General features: G+C 40.9%; 1 protein-coding gene and 1 pseudogene across 1 annotated transcript in view; one reads left to right on the forward strand and one right to left on the reverse strand.

The window, feature by feature from the left end:
- Window positions 1-26988, forward strand: part of LOC120524051 — a 658450-nt pseudogene that overhangs the window by 64085 nt on the left and 567377 nt on the right.
- LOC120524052 (stomatin-like) overlaps window positions 2914-26988 on the reverse strand; it is a 35809-nt gene continuing 11734 nt past the window's right edge. Inside the window, exons 2-7 of the mRNA XM_039745879.1 lie at window positions 22673-22776; window positions 16268-16340; window positions 14211-14293; window positions 9275-9478; window positions 6350-6484; window positions 2914-3185 (exon numbers count right to left, since the gene is read on the reverse strand). Of these exons, the coding sequence (XP_039601813.1) occupies window positions 2994-3185; window positions 6350-6484; window positions 9275-9478; window positions 14211-14293; window positions 16268-16340; window positions 22673-22776 (791 nt within the window). The 3' untranslated portion in view covers window positions 2914-2993. The remainder of the gene's footprint in view (window positions 3186-6349; window positions 6485-9274; window positions 9479-14210; window positions 14294-16267; window positions 16341-22672; window positions 22777-26988) is intronic.

Below are 26988 nucleotides of genomic sequence, written 5' to 3' on the forward strand. Positions count from 1 at the left end.
CTTTGTTCATTCTTGATTTACTATACCAATTAATAATATTTTTTTTTTAAATCACATTTTAATTTACTTCATTTTCTTTTAATAGCATGTAAAGAAAAAAAATACATGAAATTTAGAAAGGGAAAAACAACTTGATGTCTGCCAAAAAAACTAAAATACATTTTCAATGCACATAGTAATAAAAGAAAGTAATTCATTTATAAAAGGTAAAAAAATAAACATTCAAACTTCTATACAGAGTATTAAAATCCCAGAGGTTATGAAATATGTTCATTTAACTCTATTGTAGTTCATATTTTTTACTGAAACATCCAATATGTCACCAACTGATTGATTTTTCAATTAAAAAGATATTTACAATTCACAACTATTAGTCATAACAATACAAACAAGCACTTTGTGTTCTTTAAAATGCCTAAATACAGAATACTCATATAAAAGCAAACTCCTTCATAATATATGGCGTAGAGTGAATGAACACACAAGAATTATTTATTGATTTTCAGAATTAGAAATGACATATTATTTGAAAATGAATACAATACAAATTGAAAATAAATCAATAACTATAAAAATAAATCATTTAACATTCCTTCTTAATCCACATTGTTATTCACTTTAATTAGCACATCTATAATGGATTCTTAGTACAAGATGGCTCCCTGCTTGTGGTGCTTATGAATTTGATGGCTCAATACAAATGATTCAGTTAACATAAGAATATAGAAATTACGTGAGACCTGCATTACCAAAACGTTTCAAATAAAGGCTGTTTCTCCATTCAGTGTGAATTCCTGAATGAAGTCCACTGTTGCCAGGATAGGTTCTGGCACCTGTTGACTTTGAACTACATTAAACAGCTTTGATAATGCATGCAATTAGAGTGTGACATGATGGTGCCCAGAACCTCAGCTCAATATCTCTAGTTATGGCTCTCCATATGATCCAACAAGTGTTCTTCCACAGCTCAAAGACTCACTGCAGATAGACTGGTCCATGGTCCAAGTGTAAAAAAGTGTGAAGAAGGCCTTGCAAGATAGAATGGCTGTGTGTGAATGATGGTGCTCCAAGATAGACACATCATCCATTTCAGCCTGCCTTAACCTTTCTATACCCAGAACCAGCTTGGGCACCTTGCCACATCCTACTGGAAAATGTATGAAAGTACATTTGGTCTAAAAAGCCTTCTCTCATTTAGAAAAAAAGCTGCTTAGTATTAGGGTCACTATGAACCCTGGTGGTGTGATACTTACTGTATATAAGGAATAAGTAGAAAGGAGGCCACCAGAGCCAAGGGAGGCTGTAATATGCTGTGCACGATATGTAGTTGTATGAACAAAGTCTGATTTAGGGCTTATCTAGTTAGTTAGGATGGGAACCCTGACATTTGAATTTATGGATTGTATATGAAGTATGGAGTGGTGGCAAGGTGAAGAGAGACCTGCGATAGAACTGCATCTCGTCCAAGATTCTGAATAGGAAAGGCAGACTGTATGAGTATGTAATGGTGATCAGTTAATGGAGACTCACACATGGAGTAAATTACTAAGTAGTGTGAAGAGTAAGGCTTTAGGGAACTGGATGTTATTTTGGACAATTGTGGTGACTAAGACAGACCAGCCTGTTGGGCTGAATGGCTTGTTCACATCATAATTTTTCTAATGTTAGAACATTTGAACAATCCGGACTAGAACAGGCCATTCAACCCAACAAGGCCCGCCAGTCCTATCCGCTTAGCTTTTCCAAAATAACATCAAGTCGAGTTCATGAAGTACCTAAAGTCATACTGTCTACCACACTACTTGGTAATTTATTGCCCGTGTCTAAGTTCTAAAGCGCTTCACCTCAAAAATGAGTCAGAAGGCAAAGCTCTCAGTTTTATTAGTTGATCTATGTCACTACCCTCACCTACAGTCAAGAGCTTCTGGTAATGAGTAAAAAAAATGAGATTGCAACTTGTGAAAGAAAATGTAACTGCTTGCAAGCTACTAAGGGTTAAAAGCCGACAAAGCTGTTTCGCTCTAACGGTAGGTTATTCATACAGGAGGACAACTTCCTTTATAGGAACGCATCTGTTAGACACAGGAAAGATGACCTTACCTTCTTTTGGGCCCCATCTGACACGTACATAGAACAGAAACGGTTAGCCGATTTGCACAATATAAGATGAAATGCTTAGGTAAATGATATGATTTTTGAGCAGTAAGTGGAAAGGGGGTGGGAAGAAAAAGGGAAATCTGCGCTCTTCTGACTTGCAACGCTTGAATCCTATGTACTCACCGGTAACTGAATAAAAACTAATTGATTGAACTATTCTCATCTTCCTCAGCGGTTACTTCAACAGAGTACAAACGGCCAAACTGAGGTTTCTCTGCAAGGTGGCTGGGCTCTACATTATAGATGAGAAGCACAGACATCCGAGATAGGCTTGGAGGTAGAGCCACTGACCCTCCACCAATTGAGGTAATCCTTCCAGATGGCATGAGAACACCTATGGATAGCCACTGTATGAGTTGACAAGTGTGGTTGGGGAAAAGGAAATATGGGCCTCAAGACTACGACTGTTGTCCCCCATGACCCGGTTGGAAAATGAATGAATATGTTTAAAGACCTAAATGTCTATGCAATGTCTATGGGTGAGCCACAGAAGAAGGCACATGTTAAAGACACCACTGATAATCTGAAATTGTGTCTAAGACAGTAAAAAGTGGGTGCAAGCAGGCAAAGCCATTGTAAAATATGCTTACACAGAGCAGATTCTTAATTATTGAAGTGGAAAACAGATGTTCTTCCATTATTTAAGATCATCCATGTCCTTTTTTAAATCAATGGCTTTTCTTATTCTGTTTTACTAACCTGAAAAAAGAGCTGATGCTCTTTTACACATAACGCTGAATTTATTTCAAAAAGAACTCTTTATACAGTAAATCTTTATTCACATCTTTAATCTCAATATTCATAGTTCCAGATTATCACTAATGCAGATTTCGCTCTCATTTACTTTTCATAAAGGATGACATAAAGTCAATAGGAATCGGGAACACAATGGTGGAATTCCTTTCTGAGGCGATCTCCGTTAAAGTCTGAAGGTAGCGGAGCTGCAGGGACGAAGGTGCGTCGGCCATTACTAAAGCAGCCTCTTTTAAGGCACGGGATGCATTCATTTCACCTTCTGCTGCGATCACCTGCAAAGGAGAGAAATGTTGGTTAGTAATCTGATTAAGGCCCCTTATATTTGGATAATAAGAAAGAGATTCCGTGGAGAATGCCCAAAGAACAAGACTAGTTATATTCAAACATGTGACAGACTTCTTCGATATGGTCTTTTAATAGAATTTTGCACTTACCTGGTCCGGTGCCCATATTTATCTCAGAATTACTTCTTGGAATTGCACTAAAAGTCTGACAAGGGTAAGAATTCATCCTATCCCAGGGTAGGACATGTGAATTAGCTACAGTGCTCTCCATGTTTAAGGACAAAGACACATTATTACTTTCTTGTATACGAAGTATAGGGTTAAGCATTGTAATCATCCAAACATTAAATTTCGAGATTTTAATGAATCATGACATTTTAGACATAACCGAGTCTGAAAATACCATTTTTGGAATTATGTTTGTGTGTATGCATGTGTGTGTGTATGTAAACACGATAACTTGAGTGCACTTTCACTTCGGTCAACCAAATTCTGCATACAAGTATTAGGTACAAAACGTAGATTTCTATCAACTTTTAAACTATTTCCGCTAACCAGAGTGGTAACTTTACCTTTTATTTATGCAGCTGCAGATTCCGGTTTATTCAACTTCACTTTTATAGTAATTGCTCAATATATTATTGATTTGTTGTTAATGGTTCTTTAATGTACATAATATAAAAATATAAATCATTGTCTCGTGGTTTACTCCTCTAATATCCAGCCCCATATCCGAGTATACTAGTCTATGGGAGACCACTCCTGATGCTCCACTGATTAAAATTACAAATCAAACAATTCAGATGTGATTAACTCTTTCAGGGCGGGTGTCGACATTAATCAACATCTGGGGGTTAGAGGGCGGTAATCAGCTGTAAATGTTGCCATAGCCCCCTGTTAAGTTTGGCTCTATTTGCTAGCAGTATGTTGCTGGTTGTTGCATACTATGACCACTGTCACCACCAGCTGTGCAAAGACAGCTGATCAAAGCCACTGCCAACTGCCTTCGGCATGCTGCCAGCTGCTTCAGCAGTCACAGTATGCAGCAACAGATGCCCGAAAGAGCGGCGTCAGTGTAACACATACTGCAAGCAGTGTAATGTGGCAATGAATGTCATGGGCTGTTTCTACTGTTACCAGGACTATGCTGTGTAATACAGTAGGTATGGGAATTTACATAGTGGAGAGGCTCATGGAACATAAAACACAGGGACATTTGTCATAAATAAATATTTTATGTTGATTTATCTGTGAAACCATCACTTTGTGTACTTTTCAGAAAACTACGTTTCATTTTTTTAAATATTCAGCCATGGGCCAAAACATGGGAAAAATAAAATATGCCCTGAATGAGTTAAAGTGCACATTGCAGACTTTCAATGAAGGGGATTTACATACATTTTGGTCACACAGTGTAGAAATGATACTTTGTCTACACTCTCCCCCTATTTAACGGCACCATAGTGATGTATGACACAGCAATGCCAGGTCTGTTAAAGCCATCATATTTAGGACTTTGTCACACATCCCTTGCATACAATTACTGCTTGGAAGTCTGCAGTTCATAGACATCACCAGGTATAGAGGATCTTCTCAGGTGATGCTCTGCTTGTCCCCTTGAGTTTTCTCTTCAGCATAATGGAAGGCCTGATCAGTTGGATTTAAATCAGGTGACTGGCTTGGCCATTCAAGAATTTTGCATTTTTTTTAGCTTTGAAAGACTCCTGTGTTGCCTCAGCAGTGTGTTTGGATCATCGTCTTGTGTAGGATGAAGTGCCGTCCAGTGAGTTTGGAAGCATTTACTGCAACTTGAGCAGATCAGATGTTTCTCTACACCTCAGAATTCATTTTGCCACTGCACTGCCATCATCAATGAAGATAAGTGTGCCAGGACCTGTGGCAGCCATAAACAAGCAAAAAACACACCAGCGCCATGTTTAACAGATGAGGTGGTCTGCTTTGGATCTCGGGCCGTTCCTTTCTGTCTCCACACTTTGCTCTCGCCATCACTGATACAGCAGGTTTATCTTTGTCTCGTTTATCCACAAGACCATTTCCAGAATTCTGCAGGTTCTTTTAATTACTTTTTCACAAAACTGTAATCTGGCCATCCTATTTTTTGAGTCTAACTAGTGGTGTGAATCTTTAAGTGAGGCCTTTTTCAGATGGCACTGAACATGTATCGCTCAATCTTATTGTTCTTGTTTGGTCAATATTGAAATTAAATTGTTCCTGAGATAAACCTTGCTCAATCACTGTTCCCACCAAATATTGCTCCAAAGTTAGATCCCTCTTAATTTAACTGAATTGGCAAGAAACCCTGTAATTCACATTCTGTTATAATCCGAGGTCTGAGATGGGTATCTTCCAGACCTGAAACTCTAAGACTGTGCCTACAACCTTAGGTCTATCTGGATCTTGATTGACACTCATTATAAATTGTCCCTCTTGACTTCCCATCAAACGCAGGCTTTTATTCCCTTGTTCTTGACACATCCTCCCCACCACCTTCTTAAAACTAAAACCTACTCTGTGATCCTCATATACCTTGAAAGAATTAGCACCAAATAGATCAACGGTTAAGTTCTGGATGTGGATTGTTGCTCTTTGTGATTTGTCAGACACGCTTCATTTAGTTATTTCCTCCATTTTTGTATTGTCACACGCATGTACATGGGAGACAGCTGGAGGGCTTTGGTGATAGGGACCAGAGGTTGGCACTGTATACTAATGCTTTCTGTTCTCCTTCCTCTGCAGAATGCAAGATTGACAGCCACTGCATCTCTGACATCACTTCAGCATCCATCCGCCTGGGCCCTCCACATTCTGGCTATTTGAAGTCGTAACCTTGAAATCAGCCATCTTGTGTCAGTGCTCTTAGGAACTCACGTCTGTGAAGAAGTTTCTGGAATTGTTTTTTTTTTTTTGCTTTAAGCCTTTCAGTTATAAGGAGTGATCAATGTGGTGCCCCAGCTCTTTATCGTTGTTTGTGTCCTATTTTGAACATATTACTGTTTCTGACAGGATACGGGAGGGGTGGAAGGTGTTTTTTTATCTTTTAACTGCAAAAATCATGATAGCTAATGTATTTTATTAGTCAGTCCAATAAAAAGTTGATTGTTAAAAAAAAAAACCAAACATATCCATGTTACCTTTGCTCTTGCATCTCGGGATGCTTCAGCCTCGGCTGCCATTGCTCTTTGCAAAGCTTCGGGGAGTTTGACATCCTTCAGCTCGACTCTCTCAACTTTTATTCCCCATTCCTTTGAGGCATCATACAGTATATGCTAAAGAGAAAAAACCAAAATAATTAAAACGTAGAAAAATCCCTTATCATGGTGTGGATGCAAAAAATCCTGAAAGCCACAACTAAGACCAAACTGGATAAGTTTGATTATTTAAGAAATATATATAAGAATATATTTAAGAAAGTCCTAAAAGGTGAAAAAGAGGAAACTTGATCATTTCTTTATTAAGGAAAATGATTGAATATTACATATTTGTGAGTGGCAAAAGTATGTGAACCTTTGCTTTCAGTATCTGATGTGACCCCCCAATACCTGCAACTAAACATTTCCAGTAACTTTTGATCATTCCTGCACACCGGCTTGGAGGAATTTGAGCCCATTCCTCCGTACAGAACAGCTTCAACTCTCGGATGTTGGTGGGTTTCCTCACATTAACTGCTCGCTTCAGGTCCTTCCACAGCATTTCGATTGGATTAAGGTCAGGACTTTGACTTGGCCATTCCAAAACATTAACTTTATTCTTCTTTAACCATTCTTTGGTAGAACGAGTTGTGTGCTTAGGATCGTTGTCTTGCTGCATGACCCACCTTCTCTTGAGATTCAGTTCATGGACAGATGTCCTGACATTTTCCTTTAGAATTCTCTGATATAGTTCAAAATTCATTGTTCCATCAAGCCATCCTGGCCCAGATGCATCAAAACAGGCCCAAACCATGATACTACCACCACCATGTTTCACAGATGGGATAAGGTCCTTATGCTGGAATGCAGTGTTTTCCTTTCTCCAAACATAATGCTTTTCATTTAAAACAAAACGTTCTATTTTGGTCTCATCCATCCACAAAACGTTCTTCCAATAGCCTTCTGGTTTGTCCACGTGATCTTTACCAAACTGTAGACGAGCAGCAATGTTTTTTTTGGAGAGCAGTGGCTTTCTCCTTGCAACTCTGCCATGCACACCATTGTTGTTCAGTGTTCTCCTGATGGTGGACTCATGAACATGAACATTAGCCAATGTGAGAGAGGCCTTCAGTTGCTTAGAAGTTACCCTGGGGTCCTTTGTGACTTCGCCGACTATTACGTGTGCCTTGCTCTTGGAGTGATCTTTGTTGGTCGACCACTCCTGGGGAGGGTAACAATGGTCTTTGAAAACATGTTTTATATTCTAGTTTCTTCACAACAGCCACCCTTTGCTCTGATTACTGCTTTGCACACTCTTGGCATTCTCTCGATGAGCTTCAACAGGTAGTCACCTGAAATGGTTTTCACTTCACAGGTGTGCCTTATCAGGTTATTTAGTGGAATTTCTTGCTTTATCAATGGGGTTGGGACCAGCAGTTGTGTTGTACAGAAATCAGGCTAGTTGGACGCTCATTTATTTTTCAACAGGACAACGATCCCAAACACACCTCCAGGCTGTGTAAGGGCTATTTGACCAAGAAGGAGAGTGATGGAGTGCTGTAAATGGTCATGAAAATAAAGAAAACACATTGAATGAGGAGGTGTGTCCAAACTTTTGGCCTGTACTGTATATATACACTTATTAAAAACCATGCTTATTTTAAGTTAAAAAATGTACTAAAAATGTAAAAAATAAGTTTCTCACACATGGGCGTGGTTTTTAAAACTATTTTATATATATATATATATATATATATATATATATATATATATATATATATATATATATATATATATATATATATATATATATATATATGTCGCAGGCGGCTGGGGATGGAGCCCAGCCGGGACGCCCAGGAGGACCGGAGGAGGGCTTGTACTTCCTCCAGACCGCGAGGGGGCGACTGCCCTGGTTGTATTGGGGGCCCCAGTGGCTGAAGAAACCTGGAGCCCAGCATTTCCGCCACACCAGGAAGTGCTGGGGGGAAGAGGAGCAGGGGACACCCGGAGGGGTTCCGGGTGCGCAGCCGGCACTTACGCCACACTGGGGCGTGTCTGCGGAGGAATGCCGGGAAGCAGCTAGAGGCCATCCGGGGTCCTATATAAGGGGCCGCCTCCCTTCATTCAGTAGCGGAAGTCGAGTGGAAGAAGGAGCTGGAGAGAGGACTGGAGAGGACTGGAGGCGGCCAGGAGAAAGGCATTTGGACTGTGAGGCCTGGACTTTGGGGGATCGGTGCTGGAGGCACTGGGGGTGCACGTAAATATTGTACATAGTGTATATAATAAATATGAGTGTGTTGGGTGAAACAATGAAATCCGTCTGTCTGTGTCCAGGTCAAGTTTCACAATATATATATATATATATATATATATATATATATATATATAAATATATACAGTATATATTATTTGAAACTTTTTAGTATTGAGTTTGTTTTAGTATAATTTTGTAATCAATATTTTAACACTTCCTTTAATATTTCTATCCATTACTAGCACCACCTATTGGTGCAATCTTGAACTATTCTTCATATGAAAATTTCATTTCTTAACATGAATTAATTGATCAATTACTGAAAATGATTATTGATTCATGTATTGTCATCGGAAGTAAGTGTACACAATTTTAAGTCATTTGGACAATAGCAATAAATATATTAAATATTATATATCACTTAGAAGATTTGTACCAGACAACAAACAGGCGAAGTTAAAAGAAGCATGGTAATAATAATAATAATAATAATAAAGAGTTATGGCCGAGTCCTAGTGTATAATGGTAACCTAAGATGCAGTTATTGAATCCACTTGGCCCACCTACGAGCCAAGGACTGAAGCTGTCAAATGAATGGAGTCCATGTGCCACACCACCATGGTGCCAGTAATTTAACTAATGTTAGCATATAACAGAAGAATTTTCCCTACCTCCATCTGATCTGCCATCTCTTCACGGTCTGTGAGGATTTCAGAAAGGTTCTTTGTCCCCAACATGTTCCTCAGAGTTGTCTGTGCAAGCATGCGTGTAGCCATATCTGCATTCTCCACCTTTGTGATGGCTACTGTAGGATTGAATACACGATAGTACACAACAGCATCCACCATGATGGTAACAGAGTCTCTGGTTAATACCTGAATGGAAAAAAATGAATTTAATTGAAATATTTAATTTTTGCATCCATTCCTTTTAATAATTATCAAACTAATATCAAAATATATTGTAGATGCTTTGCTACTGGAGAATCTTCTTCTCTCGGCTGCTCCTGTTAGGGGTTGTCACAGCGGATCAACTACTTTCATATACTCCTGTCCTCTGCACTTGCTCTGTTACACCCACCACCTTCATGTGGTGTAGTGGGTCCACGGCTCAAATTGAAAAGTCCAATTTTAAATAGGTAATCGCCACAATCGTGGCATAATGAGGGGGCATGGTAGTGTGGTCGGAGCTGTTCCTGGGCACTTCGTGATGCAGGCGATCCTCGTTTAAGTGCACAGGTGAGGAGTCTTCCACATTCGTAATTCATGCTGGGAGCTGCTAATCGCCACACCTGATCCACGTCCCCATCATATATAATAGGAGCGCGAGTGTGGAGGGGGAGAGAAAGAAAAAGGGAACGGAGGTTAAGGAAGAAGGCAGCTGGAAGCGAGGGAGCCGGTGTGTGCGAGAGCGAGTGAGAGAGAGAGAGAGAGAGAGAGCATGCGCCTGTGAGTGAGCGAGTGCAGAGTCGCGGATGTTTGCAGGCAGCTGGGAGAGGTGAGCCCTAGTGGTATGTTTGGCCGACACCCAGGGGCCGACAGTAGAGGTCGCTCCTACGGAGCGCTTGTGTGGAGCAGGAGAGACCAGGAGTAGGTTGACTCGCCGCAGCGAAGGCAGCAGAAGTTGTAGATTTGGAGTGAACCCCAGAGTGAGCATCCTGGCCATTGTGTGAAGCAGAGTCTCGGTCTGGCAGAGGGTTGAAGCCAGGGATCGACCAGCTAAGTGGAGAAGGTCAGCTGCAGGTAGGGTGACTCCCATGGTGCATTGCCTGGATGGGAGAAGCAGGGAAGTCGTCCGCAGAAAGAAGGCACTGTGATTTTGTTGTTTAATAAAAGCACTTTGCACATTTTTGCACCATCTCCTTGTTTCGTGATGTCCTCACTGATCAGGTCATCCGGTTACATTACCAACAGTGTTGGGTTCGAGAGCTTCCCAGAAGACAGATGGGAGCATGGAGCCGAACCCACATTGTCACACTTCATCCATAAACCTTCTTTTAGGCCTTTCTCTTTTCCTCTAGCCTGTCACCTCTATCCTTAGTATCCAATATACCCAGTATCTCTCCTCTGCACACGCGCTGGGCACCAACACAAGATACATGAACTTCAGTGCTTGATTATGTGACGCATGTGTGTCAGAGGGTCACCATCAGAGTTTTTCCCAGGTATGTGGTTCCACCCCACCGACCGAGAGGGGGCATTGCCGCTGACTCTCTCGTCTTCATTTTCCTCCACAGTTCAGAGAAACTGCCCAGTGAGGTCAACTAACTCAACCCCCTTCTGTTCCCTGGTCCATTAAAGCATGACCACCCAGAAAATGGCATTACTTCTCACACAAGCAACCAGAGTAAAGGAGCTACTCAATCACATAAGATGAAGAAATGACTAGAATTGGACAAGCCATTTTGCTTTGTTGGAAACAGTTTTTGTGTTATTTTCACACCATCATGCATTTGTTTTTGTTTGATCCTTTAAGTTAATAGGGACAGCCGGGTTGGCTCCCCAAAATTTATTTTCTGTCGAGTCTGTCATTCCATCTGATGACCACAATATATTTAAGTGTGCTGTGAAATCCAACTAACAAAGTGAAGCAAGATGGACTTAGAAGAACGTGGAAAGGGCAATCACATTGTAATGTTCAAAAGGACATTTTGCACATCCTGTCAAACAGATTTTGATTTTTATACTCAAAGTTTAAGGACAAAACTAAAGATCTGATATGGATGTAAGCAAAGGGTTGTAACACCAAAATCATTTGATCATTCACCAAAATCTAACTTCATAAAAGGATAATTGTCTGTCTATGTGTCTGTATGCTTGGTGCATCACATTTTAGTAAAGAAAGCCTTGTATTTGTCATTCCAACAGATGGTGCATCACAAACTTTAACACCACTTTTACGAGCCCCAAACCAAATGGTATATTACAGAGACATATGCATTGAATTTTGTCATTTCAACAGATGTCACATCAAAAACATTAATACTGCTTTTACAACTTCCATACCAAATGACATATGACAAAGACATACACACTACATGGTGCACTGCAAACATTAATGCTGAGGTCTACGTTGATTACTTAGATTTCAATCTGTTTCAATCAGAGGTTGCTGTGTCTCTGAAAGATGACAAAAGATGGTACATTATGGACATTTTTAGTACAAAATGCATTGTATTTGTCATTCCAACAAATGGCACATCACAAACATTAACATGGCTTTTACAATCTCCATTACAAATGGCATATGTACTGCATGGTGCACTGCAAATGTTAACGCTGAAGTCTACGTTGATTATTTAGATTTCAGTCCATCTTAAGAAAAGTAGCAGAACTATTTTTAAGAATAAGTAGGGGGCTCTGCCCCCTGCTCGCTTCGCTCGCAAACTCCTGTGTTTGGTTAATCGGATATACAATTTTACATTTTTTTTTCTTTGGAATTGTTTCAGTTTCAATATTTGCACTTTTACTTTAAAGCTTCAATAAAAACAATACTTTTTGGAGACACATTGTGACAACGCAACGTATAACTGCCTGTGAGGGAATATTGTTTCTATTTCTCCAATACATAATCCAACTTTTTCTAATGTTTTTCCCTGTGATTTATTAATTGTCATAGCAAAAGCTATTCTCACGGTAAACTGTAAACATTTTAATACGAATGGCATATCACGATCTCCTTTGGTGTCTAATGTTATTCGCGGAATATATACATTACCTTTCTTGTTGCCTGTTATAATTTGCATCGCTTCTCCGTGATCATAAATATACACCTGACCGAATTGTGTATTCTTTGAAATTCAACTTGTCATTGCTTTAAGTGTTGCGGGACCACAGATTCTCATAGCGTATGGTCCATTATTGTGTAAATCCACGTTTTGTGCATTGAATGATGCAAATGCGAAATGACTTTGTTGTCTACTCTTTACCTTTTATTTCTGACCTTGATTTGTCCTGCTATTTTTTCAATTACACCTGGTTCTGATGATTAATTACCTTTTGTTTGCAGTAATGCGATCTTTACTATCTTGTCTTTGATACTGTAGCGACTGACGTGATAAAGTGTCACAAAAGGTTTACTTGAACAATCGCTGACTTCGTAACCCCAAACACAACTTTCTAGAACCCTCTTCAACTCCTCCTCCCCCAGGTCTCGCCCCCCCCCCTTACCGCATCAATCAATACCCTGCTATCAGTTTTCCGTGCTGTACTCCGCGCCTTCCCTCAATCGGACCTAATAGTCACTTAAAGTCCAAAAGGCTTCAACCTGGCTGGAACGCTACCATCCATCCATCCATCCATTTTCTAACCCGCTGAATCCAAACACAGGGTCACGGGGGTCTGCTGGAGCCAATCCCAGCCAACACAGGGCACAAGGCAGGAACCAATCCTGGGCAGGGTGCCAACCCACCGCAGGACACACACAAACACACCCACACACCAAGCACACACTAGGGCCAATTTAGAATCACCAATCCACCTAACCTGCATGTCTTTGGATTGTGGGAGGAAACCGGAGCGCCCGGAGGAAACCCACACAGACACGGGAGAACATGCAAACTCCACGCAGGGAGGACCCGGGAAGCGAACCCGGGTCTCCTAACTGCGAGGCAGCAGCGCTACCACTGCGCCACCGTGCCGCCCCTGGAACGCTACAATACTTTCAAATTCGTCGTTTGTTTGAGCCTTTCGAATTACACTGCTTTCATAATCTCTTATCTGCCTTTTTTTTCTCTCCAACGCCTTTGGGTCTATTCTCTGTATTGTTCATATATGCTTTATATGTGCTGAAAGCACAGGTTTTGTTTGTGCTACATGCTTTTACTCGAGTGAGTGTTTTTTATGGGTGTGCAAGAATCTCATGTTCCACGTCCCCGCGAGACGGCCTTGGGAGAGCATCTCGCAGGTCTTTTAAATGTCTTCCAAGAACTTCCGAGAAGATCACGTATTGTCGCACTGCTTTTCCTTTCCGGGGTTTTTTTTATAATAAGAAAGAAATGTAAGTTGACATCCTGGCAAAACAAAAGTCAAATCCAAGGTCTTTTCTTAAATTTTTTGCTCACATGCTACACTCTTACATGGAATTTCCATTAATTACATATTAGGGCTATGCTGATGATACGCAGATGTCCCCATCATTCCCCACTTCATGGCCACACGGCATCAACCAGGAAGATGGAGCAACAGCTGCAACTCAACCTGGCAAAGACGGACCTTCTCATTATCTCTGTCTATTTAACATGCCATCTTCTGTTCAGCTCAGGGCACAACTTAGGGTTGGTAATCAAAGACCGGCTGTCATTGTGATTGTGATGGACTGGTAGCACAAACAGAGGTGGTCCCTGACTTGCAACTACTTGAAGATTTAGGATAAAAAACAGAAGAAAAACATGTAGATACATGAAGAAAAGAGCCAGGACATTGGATGAGTGAGATGGCAGCTCTACCACTGCACTAATATGCTTCCCCAAGTTTATCCCATTATACTAAAATATGGTTATGGTGCTTCTTATGATTGAAGATAATGAATCCCAAATAATGACAAAGTGGTTGGGGGTAACAGCATAAGGAACCATGAAAAGGGCTGGAAAAGTAAAATAAGAGATACCTCCTGAGGTGGGATATTGAATGATACAGTTCTCAGGTCAACATGGCGAAAGCTGTCAGTGCATGGGAGGATCCAAAATATACCTGCAAGGAAACAGATCAGGAAACACCAGATTAATAAAAACATGGAACACTTCCACTTCTGGATACCTAGTCATCTACTGTATATATTTAAGTTTTGGAGTTGAAGGTAAGATCATGTTCTTTGACTTTTTCAGTGCTTTTAACACCATTCTGCCTCATCGACTGGGGAAAAAGCTCAAGGCTTTGAATCTTGATGTTCCCACAATCTTCTGGATCATGGACTACCTGACCAACAGACAGCAGTTTATGAAGCTGAGGGACTGTGTGTCAGAAGTGGTGGTGGGTGACATTGGAGCACCTCAGGGAGCTGTTGCATCTTCATTCCTGTTCACCGTCTACACAATGGGCTTCCAGTACAATATGAGTGCTTGCCACCTTAAGAAATTTTCATGTGGCTCCTCCATCATAGGCTGCATTAATAATGGAGATGAGTCAGAGTACAGGAAGGTTATGGAGGACTTCATCCTGTGGTGCAGGGACAACAACTTACAATCAACATCAGGAGCCTCTGGGACCGATCACCATCCAGGGGGAGGATGTCAAGTGGTGCAGAGCTACACCAACAAAATGTCCTGGTCTGACCACACAGTGGCACTGGGCAAAAAGGGCCAGAGCAGACTGGAATTGCTAAGAGACTCTTTTGATGTGTGCAGCAAACTGTTGGAAATGTTCTACCAGTCCATAGTAGCCAGTGTGGGGTTCCATGATGCAGTCTCCTGGGGAAGCAAATTGACTTCAAACGAAGCTCAAAACCTGAACAAACTTATCAGGAAAGCCTGAACACACTAGAAGCTGTTGTGGAAAAGAAGACGGCAAAATTGGATGCCATCATGACAAATCCCCTACACCTCCAAGGAGATGCTCTCTTGCAGCACTTTTAGCCACAGGCTCATTCCCCGGGGGTCTTTTCTGCCTACTACTCTCAGGCAATTCAATTCTTCCTCTTGACATACTCTCACTTCATTTTGAAATCTGCACACAATTTACATTTATTTATTGATTGACTGGCTGTATTATCTGTGCTATGAGTCTGTATCCTTGTTTTTTTATGTTTCTGCTGCCGTGCTCCAACTCTGATGCACGTGTGCCCATTTGAGGGCCTTTCAGTGGTCGACAAGGGTCAGCAGGGCACTCCAACCAATCTGCACCTATGCAGCAAGCTGTGTAAGGAAGTTTTCTATCTACAAATTTTGTAAACATGGCTCATTCCATTACAGGGCTCCATGGAGCCAAGGACAGTCCCAGCCATATTAGATAAAAGACAATACAGCCTTTAGATATACTTAGATGTACAGAGCCCAGTGAAACAAACAAGTAGCCACATGAGTGTGAACATCTGCATGGCATGAAACGATCAGTTGTCCATGTGTTGGAATGAATTGTTATAAAGATGAGGTCAAGTCTCTGTTAGGGAGCTCTGTTCATTAAATCACCTACAGACCAGTGGGGTCTTAATCCGGTGTTGCTTTTTCTTTTCTGCCCCTTTCGTCCTTCTCCTACCAAATCGGTACCTGGAATGGTCTGATGGCTGCAGGTCGAAGCCCGACCACCAGAATCATGAAAGAGTGAAGGAGCTCCTGGGGCCATTCTGGCAGAACCTCTCCTAGCAGCTCTAAAGTCCCTGCATTCCTGGACCTCAGGATTTACAATACATGGCCAGGCAACCCCTGGGCACGACTGTTATACAAGGGAGTAGATAAATATATAAGCCATCTAATGGGCATGATAATAATTGACTCTTCTTAAGCCATCAAATGATCAACAGATTCACCCTGTGATGGACTGGTGCCCTACCCAAGGATCTTGTCCCTGCCCCAATGCTTTCTGGGATAGGATTCCAGCTTCCCCGGTACTCTGTTCACAATAAAGCGGGTTTGGAAAATGGAAGCATGGTTAGATGATTAACAGATACAAGAGTGCAATTAACGACTGGACACAATGTTTTCTTTTTAATTGCAGTTTTGTTTTTTTTACCTGGTCCTTTCGCTCCTCCTTTTCCAATTCGTCCAAGTCGAAAGATGACAGCCCTCTCGTATTCTTTTACAATCTGCAAATACAAACGTATTTCATTGAGAAAGACACATTACAGATTGTGAGCAATACACAGTAATTTGTGGATTTTGACCTGTCATCCATGACAGTTATAACATCATTTTATATTAGGTTATTAACACAAAGGATCCAGTCTAATCCCAGTAATAGGGTTCCATCTACCACATTCTGACATGGCAGATTCCAAATTTAGCGATTCAGTAATCCGTAAAGAGGGCTTGCCCTTTAATACAACACCAATTCCAAAAAACGTTTGGACAATATGGGGGGTTTGGGACAAACCACCTGGATTGGGACTGAAGTGTAGTGGGTGACACCTCAACACCACACAGAACCAGTAGGAGTTTTTTTTTCCTGGGGCTCCTGCTTGCAGGGCTGGATGCAGATTAACGTCTTATCCAGGACGAAGTAATGGTAGCTGAAGGGCCTTACTCAACGGCCCAACAGAGTAGAGTCACTTCTGGCATTTACGGGATTTGAACCGGCAGCCTTCCAACTGGCAGCACAGATCCCTAGGCTCAGAGCCACAACTCTGCCCACATGCTAATAAAAACAAAAAGCAGTGATCCGTAAATTCTGTTGACCGTATACTATATTGCAACAACACATTACTTGATGGCGGCACAGTGGCGCAGTGGTAGCGCTGCTGCCTTGCAGTATTGAGACCTGGGTACACTTCCCAGGTCCTCCCTACATGGAGTTTGCATGTTCTCCCCGTGTCTGCGGGTTTCCTCCAGGTAATCCGGTTTACTACCACAGTTCAAAGACATGCAGGTTAGGTGCATTGGCGATCCTAAATTGTCCTTAGTGTGTGTGCCCTGTGGTGGGCTGTCGCTCTGCCTGGGGTTTGTTCCTGCCTTGCGCCCTGTGCTGGCTGGGATTGGCTCCAGCAAACCCCTGTGTTAGGATATAGCGGGCTGGAAAATGACTGACAGACATTACTTGATGTTTCACCTTATGAATTGAATTGTTTTTGCAAAAAATAGTCATGTGAAATCTGATGACTGTAACACACCCATAAAACGTTGGGACAGTCGAGTGTCTCCCATTGTGTCACAGTATCATTTCTTCTACTAACACTTGATAAGCACTTGGACATTGAAGACACAAGTTGGTTCAGTTTAGCAGGTGGAATTTTCCCCCATTCATCCATTATGCAGGGTCTTCAGCTGTGTAACTGTATGTTTTGCATTTCATAATGTTCCACGCAGGTTAGGACTGACTGGGCAGAATGTGACTTGGCATTGTCTGGCTGGAAATTGTAGGGACGTCCATAGAAAAGACAGCGTCTGGATGGCAGTATATTTTTCTACTTTAATGGTGCCCTCACAGATACCATGGGCACTGACAAACCTCCATACTATGACAGACGCTGGCTTTTGGAACTCATGCTGATAACAGCTTAGATTTTGTTTTCAGTCGACTAGATTACTGTAACGCACTCCTCTCAGGACTACCCAAAAAAGACATCAATCATTTGCAACGAGTGCAGAATGAAGCTGCTAGAATCCTAACTGGGAAAAGAAAATCCGAACACATTTCTCCAGTTTTGATGTCACTACACTGGTTGTGCCTGTGTCATTCAGGATTGACTTTAAAATACTGCTTATGGTTTATAAAGCCTTAAATAATCTCGCCCCATCTTATATATCGGAATGCCTGACACGTTATATTCCAAATCGTAACCTTAGATCTTCAAATGAGTGTCTCCTTAGAATTCCAAAAGCTAAACTTAAAAGAAGTGGTGAGGCGGGGGCCTTCTGCTGCTATGCACCTAAAATCTGGAATAGCCTGCCAATAGGAATTCGCCAGGCTGATACAGTAGAGCACTTTAAAACACTGCTGAAAACACATTACTTTAACATGGCCTTTTTATAACTTCAATTTAACTTAATCCTGATACTCTGTATGTTCAATTCATCACAATAACTATTCATGGTGGCTCTAAAATCCGTACTGACCCCAACTCTCTCTTCTGTTTCTTTTTCCGGTTTCTTTGTGGTGGCGTCCTGCGCCACCACCACCTACTCAAAGCATCATGATGCACCAACATTGATGGATGGATTAAAAGCCAGAAGTCTACGTGACCATCATCATCAGGTCCTTCCATGAAAACCCTAAATCCAAAGAGGACTGTTTGACTTATGTTAGGTAGATTGCCCAGAGGGGACTAGGAGGTCTCTTGGTCTGGAACCCTTTACAGATTTTTTTTTTTTTTTCTCTAGGCTTTGGAGTTTTTTTTTTTTTTGTTTTTTCTGTCCACCCTGGCCATCGGACCTTACTTATTCTATGTTAATTAATGTTGACTTATGTTTATTTTTTATTGTGTCTTCTATTTTTCTATTCATTTTGTAAAGCACTTTGAGCTACATTTTTTTGTATGAATATGTGCTATATAAATAAATGTTGATTGATTGATTGATTGATGGTCCTTTTCCTCTTAGGTCCATAAGAACACAATTGCTGTTTTTTTTTTTCCCCAAAAACTGTTTCAAATGTTGACTCGTCAGACCACAAAACACGACTTCACTGAGCTGCTGTTCTGGTGGTACTTCTAGACAGCGTTGATGTATGGATTCTGCTTGGCACAGTCATAATTTGCACTACAGTGGTGAATGGTGTTGACCAACAAAGGTTTACCAAAGTATTCCGAGCTCATGTCATGATATCCATTACAGACATATAATAGTTTTTAAGACCGGGGACATCTGACGTATTGGAGATCACGTTTATTCAGAAGTGGTTTCCGGCCTTGTCCTTTATGCACTGAGGTTTGACCAGATTAATTATATTGTCCACTGTAGGGGACGAAAGGCCCAAAATCCTAGCTATCCTATTTGCTTTTAATAAACATTGTTCGCAAAGTTCGAAATTGTGCCCATCGAGAGGAGCCAGTTGAGGTGGTTCAGGCATCTGATACGGATGCCTCCTTGTGGAGGTTTTATTGGCATAACCAGTTGGGAGGAGACCCCAGGAAAGACCCCAGGGTTCACTAGGATTATTATATCTCTAATGGCCTGGGAACACGTTGGGATCACACAAAATGAGTTAGCATCTCTGGCTGGAGAAAGGGATGTGTGGGCCTCGCTGACAAGATTGTTGCCCCCAAGACTTGGCTTTAGAAAAGCAGTAAAAATGGATGGGTGGGTGGATGTTCTCAAAGTGCTCTATTATTCGCTGACACATCTGTCGGCAAATTGGCAGGACTCACTCCATCCTTCTTCCTTGAAGGACTCAGCCTTTTTTGGAGGCTCCTCATATACTAGAACATGATGCCTCACTTTTTTCCCCAACACCTTCTTAAATTTAACTTGTCACATCATTATTATTCGTAAACTACGCCTAAAAGACTGCTGTATTTTCAAAAAGCAATGCAGTTGATTGTGTAATACATGAGGCACCATGTCTTCACGCTGCTTGTTTGAATAACGTCAGAGTAAATTTATAAATCATTTGTTTTAGTTTTTATTAGTATTTACTTTCTGAGGTGGGTTGGCGCCCTGCCCGGTGCTTGTTTCCTGCCTTGCGCCCTGTGTTGGCTGGGATTGGCTCCAGCAGACCCCCGTGACCCTGTAGTTGGAATATAGCGGGTTGGATAATGGATGGATGGATATTATTTACTATACTGTCTCGACTTTTTTACTTTCTCGTACACAAGGTAGAAAGAAAGTACTGTAATCATCCAAAAATTCAGCTTTGAGATTTTGATTAATATCATTTTAGACCTCCCTGAGTACGAAAAAGCCATTTTTGGAATTATGTCTGTGTGTCTGTCTGTGTGTGTGTAAACACAATAACTTGAGTACGCTTTCACTTTGGTCAACCGAATTTTGCATGCAAGTATTAGGTACAAAACGTAGATTTCTACCAACTTTTGGGCTATTTCCGCTAACTGGAAGTGATACTTTACTTTTTTTTCATGCAGCTGCACAGTCCGATTTACTCTTTACTTTTATGATAATTATTCAATATATTATTAATTTGATTTGATTTGTTGTGGATGGTTCTTTAATGTATATAATATAAAAATATAATCATTGTCTTGTGGTTTATATCCATCCCCATATCTGAGTATACGAGAAAGTCTAGGGGAGACCACTCCCGATTTTTGGAATTGGAGTTGTAAAAGGCTGAGCTTCCGGATTGCAGGGGCTCTTGCAGCCACTAGGGGGAGATCTAAGACGTCAACTACAGGAATTCCCCAGCTTGTTGCTGACCATCACTGAGGTAGCTGCGCCTGACTTACCAAGGTCTGTTTGTCCGTAAATTAGTTTGATTTGGAGTAGGGAGCTAGAGTACAATGAATGGGAGGAGAAAGAAGAAATGAAGGAGTTATGAGCAGGAGGAGATTAATAAAGGCCTGGCAAAGCAGCTCGCCTGACTGGTAGACGTGGAGTCAGCTTTGTTTAGTTAGGCCAGTAGGCTGTTATGATTTACTTTGTCCCTTTACCCTAAACCTAGCTATTTTCTGTATATTATATTTCCCTTTTTGTGTATATTTTCCTCCTTGGATTTAATTCTCTTGTCTTCTTAGGGAGTCAAGTTTGGGGGGCTGTTAAAAAGCTGCACCTGTTAAAGCCCACTGAGGCATCCCTTGTGTGATTTTGGGCAATACAATAAATACATTTTTATTATTGTAATTTGGGTTTGGAGCCTGCACTTCAGGCACCCTTACAGGTCACACATCGTCCATCTCTTCATCTTTAACATTTTTGTTTGGGGTCGAAATGTTTAAACAACCTTCTCCAAACAACTCAAGCATGTATCTCCTCCCCATCCAAATCCTTTTCATTCACAACTTCTTTTCCTTTATCCACCCACCTCCACTTCAGTCTCCCTCACTTTTTCTTCCCCTGTACCTTAATGCCCATTCTGTCTTTTGCCCACCTGTTCATCATCTCTTCTCATCACACGTCCACAACTCTTCAATCTACTGTCCTGTAGTTCTACCTCCAACTGTCTCATTTCTTGCTCTGTCCTCTTTAACAACTCCACATATCCATCTTATTTCTGCCACATCTAACTTCTTCTCCTGCTGTGCTCCCTTTACTGCCCAGGTCTCAGCTCTACACATCATTACAGGTCATACCACACTGTCTTAAAAACCACCATCTTAAATTCTTCGATCACACAACACCCCTGAACCTTCTTCCAGTTGTGTCATCCACACCGCACTATGTCGGTTATTTCTGCATCTAATTCTCCATCGTGCGCTACCACTGATTCCAGATATTTAGACTTATCTGTACTATTCAATACATCGACAGGCTAACTTGTGAACCCTGATTATCATTTAACCTCATATATTCTGTCTCCTTCCTATTTATCTTCAGCCCCTACTCCATATTGTCAACTTCTTCTCCACTTCCTCTTTTCTGGTGCTACACAACACAATGTCATCAGTAAAAACCAGGATCAGGAGGATTGGTCTTTATCAAGTGAGTCAACACATCCATAACCAGATCAAAGAGGTAAGGACTTCAAGAAGACCCCCAGTACAGACCTACACTAACTGGGGTCTTTCTTGTCTGTTACCCCAGCACTGCTTTAAAATAGAGTCCTCACTCCATTATACACATCCTGGACAATTCTCACACACTTTTCTGAACCTCATTATTCTCTCAAACACCTCCAGATATCTTCATGTAGCATTCAATCATAAGTCAGGTCAGGTCAGGTTGGGGAGCATGCACTGGTATGGTGCGTTGCTGCACCCACCACACGATGAAAGAGCTCAAGATCCCAGTTGTCAATCCCCCAGGCTGATATGCAGTCCAGTCCCAATCCCCGCAAATGACCATCCATCTGCTGCAGCCTGATTTTACGTGGGTGCAACCTTCACCTGGTCCAGCCACTCAGGTCCTCAATGATGAGGGTTCTGCAAGCCAGATTAACCTCGGGAATTGTGCCACATGGCTGTATTCCAGTAACTGACGCTTCCTTCACAATGCAGGTAATGTGCTTCCTTCAGGACTCTATTCTATTTTCTCATAATCCTTATCCAAGTCAATAAACACCATATGCAATTATACAAGTTTAAATGATCAGTTCTCATTAAATTATTTTATTTATATTATTATTTTATTCTAATTTAGTCCTACTGGAACATTCATTTCTGTCCAAAGAACCTGCCGTGCCACTTAACCCTTTACATAACAGCTTGCTAATTTTAGCACCTTCTGGAATGTCACAAGCAAAAATGAAAATTTGACAGTAAAATTACAAACACGCAATTCACTCAGCAGCTTTACTGAACAAATGACACCTGCAAAGCAAACAAAGAGCTCAAAAGAACACCCAGAGCCAGACAATCAATAGCCTTCTTACCTTTATACAGAGCCATATTGATAATGGAAAAGTCATAAAGACGAACAAAAAGGAGATGAATATCAAAATGATTCCACAGCAGCCTACACCATTGCTTGCCGTATCTGTCCAAAGTAAAAACAAACAAAACAAACACAAACATCAGTTGTCCGGTATGAACATGAAATGGATAGCAACTTAATGGAATCACTTCTTCTTGCTTTGGCGGGTGTGATTAAAGGCTCAGGATGACACCAAGTGGCTACTGTGTAATAGTAATAGGTGTGAAGTGTGCCACTGTAATTTGTGAAATTTTATTCCCAACACATTATGTTATGAGGCCATAAAGATGAATCCATGCCAGAGGGATGGACAGAAACATGCAAAGGACACACAGGCTGGCTATTTAAGAAGTGCTGATGCTTGCTGACCAATATATGGTCAGGACCACAGTCTGCACAAGCCAGGAGTGATTAGAGCAAGTGCTATGGTGGTCTGAGAGGATAACAGCTCAGTCGACAGTCACCCATATTTGGCAAGTTTTAAAAGCATTTGTCACATGGGAAATGGAGCCCATGCTTGTAACCACTTGGCAGAGGACATGTGCAAACCCAAGATGGGCCACAAAGTGGATCTCCCATAATCCTTCCTTACAGCACTAATTACAACCCTCTTTATTTGGTCATTTTGGGGTTACTTATTGCTGTCTAAGGTACAGGAGCAACAGTCTCCACAAGCTTTCTTATTTTGACTGCCGAGAGGAAGTTCCATTGCTGGAGGTAAACACCATTTCTGGGCAATCTCTCAGGCCTTATCAGTATCAGGTTTAGAGATGAGCTGTGAAACTGCAGAAATGCTAATCAAACACCCCCATGACAGTTAGCTGACAGGAACTCCTTGACCCTAATTTAGGCTAGCTTGATGCCATCAAGCTTGTTTTATTTCTCCCAGATGATCACTTCACGGACTGTAGCAGTGTCTAATGATTCCTGCCTACCAAAGGCAACCTGAGCTGTGTGGCAGCAGTGCCAACCACTGCACCATCATGCCTCCATGAGATTAAAGAAGAAAGAACACAGTTAGAGACCTGCAAATGTTTATTTCATCAAAACAAAGCGGAAATGCCGAAAATCATACACTACTGTCAGAAAAAATACGTAGGTTGTTTTATGTTGATTTATGTGAGAAATGGTTGCTTTGTGTGCTTTTCAGAAAAGTGAGCTTTTTGGAAAAATATTCAACCCAGGGAGAGAAGAAAAAAAAAAACAGCCCTAAAAGAGTTAAAAGCAGAAAATTCGAAATGGCGTGTAATGATTGAAACCGCTGACTTGTTCTGTTTTTTGAAGTCGCGCCAAAGGCTCTCCAAACTTTCGGTGCTGATGCCTTGCACTTTTTCTTCTATCAAAAAGATAAAAACGTCTTGTAAATAGGAATACATCTTTAACTATTATTATTATTACTAGCAAAATACCTGCGCTTCGCGGCGGAGAAGTAGTGTGTTAAAGAAGTTATGAAAAGGAAACATTTTAAAATAACGCAACATGATTGTCAATGTAATTGTTTTGTGACTATATGAGTGTTGCTGTCATCAAGGATTGGATTATCATTATTTCTTTCAATCAGGTTCGTATTTAGAGGATATGTTATGTTCAAGTTATATTCCGTGTTTATCAACCGTTGTAAAGATAACAGGTTTCATTCATCGAAGTGTTCACTACCCAAATCGGTACTCGTGAATCTAAGATGTTTAACAGGCATTCCCGGTATTACGTTGTGGATTTGCCTGCGAATATTTAGCGGCAGTGTGTCTATGAACTTAATTTAAACTTAAGCTTTACACCTTGCTTTCCTATTGATATGTCTACACAGGCTTGTTCAGATTCAGAGGGTTGTTCCTTTCTTACTGCATCAATAAACAGCTCGTCTTCCTCTTTATCTGAGACATCACACACTGCATGCACGGGTTTACCTTTCCCAGTCCTGCAAAGTCAGTTCACGTGAGCCGCTTGGAGTACATGCATCGAAGGTTCTCAGCTGTGCTTGTGCTATCTTGTGCAATCTTGCGATGTCCACGGCTTTATTTAATGTTAGCTAAGACCCGGCACTTAAAAGTTTCTCTCGCACTTTCACTGAGTTTGTGACAAACACTATTCTATCCCTGACCATCTCATCTTTGTTTGCATAAGCACAGTCCTTCAGTGTTTTGTTGAGCTTTTCAGATGTCTAATGTCATGTTTGGAACTCCACACCACAATACAACCAGACGGGGAACTCTTGTCCAAGACCAAAAGTACAACACCTTTTTCTCGACTAAATTTGGATAATAATCTCACTACTTCCCTGGATTACGTTTTTTTTAACCTAAGAGGATGTCATTTTGTCTCATTGTCTGCTGTGTTTTGCCATGTTGAATTCTAAAACACAATTTTCCTTCCATTTATTTATATCCAGGCATCAACAAGAAGTACTGTACTTCAATTACCTTTATATAAGAAGGAGTATTGTGGGGAACTATATATAGCAATGATATCCTTAAAAAAACAATTAGTCACAATAAGTAAGCCCCTTAATTGGACAAGGTCAACATTCAAAAAGAAAATTGAAAAATTTGGACGTGAGCGTTGTTGAGGATTAAATCAAGGATCAATATGCTTGTTACTGGTTTTAGAACCATTGACTACTGTATGTCCTCTCGGATAAGTTCTCCCACGGAAAAATCGGAACTTGATTTTACTGTATAATTTCTGGTATTTTATAATGTCGGTCGTATAAATAGAATGCGGAAAATTCACACTATTGGTCCAAGAGATTATGATATGCCGACGCCCACCTGAGAGAGTAACCATGGAGCACACTGCCTCTGTTTTTTCTGTGTATTGTGCCTACGTGGCCACACGGTAATACCCAAACTATTCCGAAGCAACGTTTGCACTGATTTGTGTTTTTTGTATCTCATACACCTTTATCGTAACAGCATCCCTTATCTACGATGAAGCATTTGATCAGAAAAAAATATGAAGCTGCTTTTAAATTAAAAGTCATTGAAGTGGCAAAAGAAATTGGTAACAGCGCTGCTGGAACAAAATTTGATGTGTCTGAGAAACTGGTGCAAGAAGATGTAAAAAAAAATGTAAGTCATGCATTCTTGAACAGGCGTGTACGTCCGGGTCTGATTTAATGATCAATTTTTCACGTTCCAAGACCCGAGTTGTACGTAAATATATACGGTATTTAAAGGAGTTGCTTGACATCTTTTTTAAGTGGCTTGGTCATGCACTATTATTTCACAGGCGGCTGCTTTTGTTTTTAATGTGGCCTGCTTGCTTTTCACTTGCCTTGTTCTCTATGAACCAAGGACGCTGTGTTTTTTTAGGGAACTGAGTAAATAAGCTTTTGTTTTGGGACATGGCGACTCTGCTGGGCCTTTTGACTAACTTAATGACCAGACACCTTTCTGCAAACACTCAAGGCCCTTAAACTTAAAAGAAAAATGAAGTAAGCTTGCACACTAGCGCATAAGACACTTTAAACATATAAACATTTTTAAATGGCATGTAATTTTATATTTTAAGGCTTATGAATATCAAATTAAAAGCAAGCTGTATTGTGTTAGATAAGATTGAGCTATACAGGAGTTTAAATGTTGATTATTAAAACAGCAGCCTGCATTCAGCTCTAGCAGCTTAGCCCTTATCAGTGAAGCTTCGTCCTACGCTTACCAATACTACTGCCTCTGATTTTAGTCTTACTGGTCACTGGTGCAACAAGCAAGTATTAATTGAATGGTTCAGTTTCTCATATGTGGGTCATCCTGGTTCCAACTTAATGATGAGAACTGATCAATTAAAAGGCCTCCATATTTTTATTAGCTCAAGATTAGGAATGTGATAATGTGAGAAATGTAAAACATGATCAGAAGATGGTCATCTCAGGGCCAGGCAGCATGACCTTTGAGTCTTAATGATTGTTATGAAAAGATTGATGATTATTATGTGAAAGGAGTTTACAAGGCTAGGTAATTGCTATGAAAACTGGTACAGCACAAGGTTATTATTGTGAAGATGACATGTCAAGTGGATGTCGAGAAATACAGTATGTATGAAATGGAGAGGTTTTGTGTTTAGAACTGTAATAAAAACGAGCCGCGCCCAATCCACTGGGCTCATTTCATGAACTGAGATGACTTTATGTGCTCTGCAATTGCTTCTTGTGCTGTGCAATAAAGTATAATTTCTGGCTGCATTTCTAAAGACTCTGCTTGTTTTTACTGAAGATTTCTCCACAACAGCATCAGTAGGCTCTGCGGCTTAGGAATTAAGTTACCTGAACTATTCTCT

Source organism: Polypterus senegalus, chromosome 2 (genome assembly GCF_016835505.1).
Source record: "Polypterus senegalus isolate Bchr_013 chromosome 2, ASM1683550v1, whole genome shotgun sequence".
In the NCBI taxonomy this organism is placed as follows: domain Eukaryota; kingdom Metazoa; phylum Chordata; class Cladistia; order Polypteriformes; family Polypteridae; genus Polypterus; species Polypterus senegalus.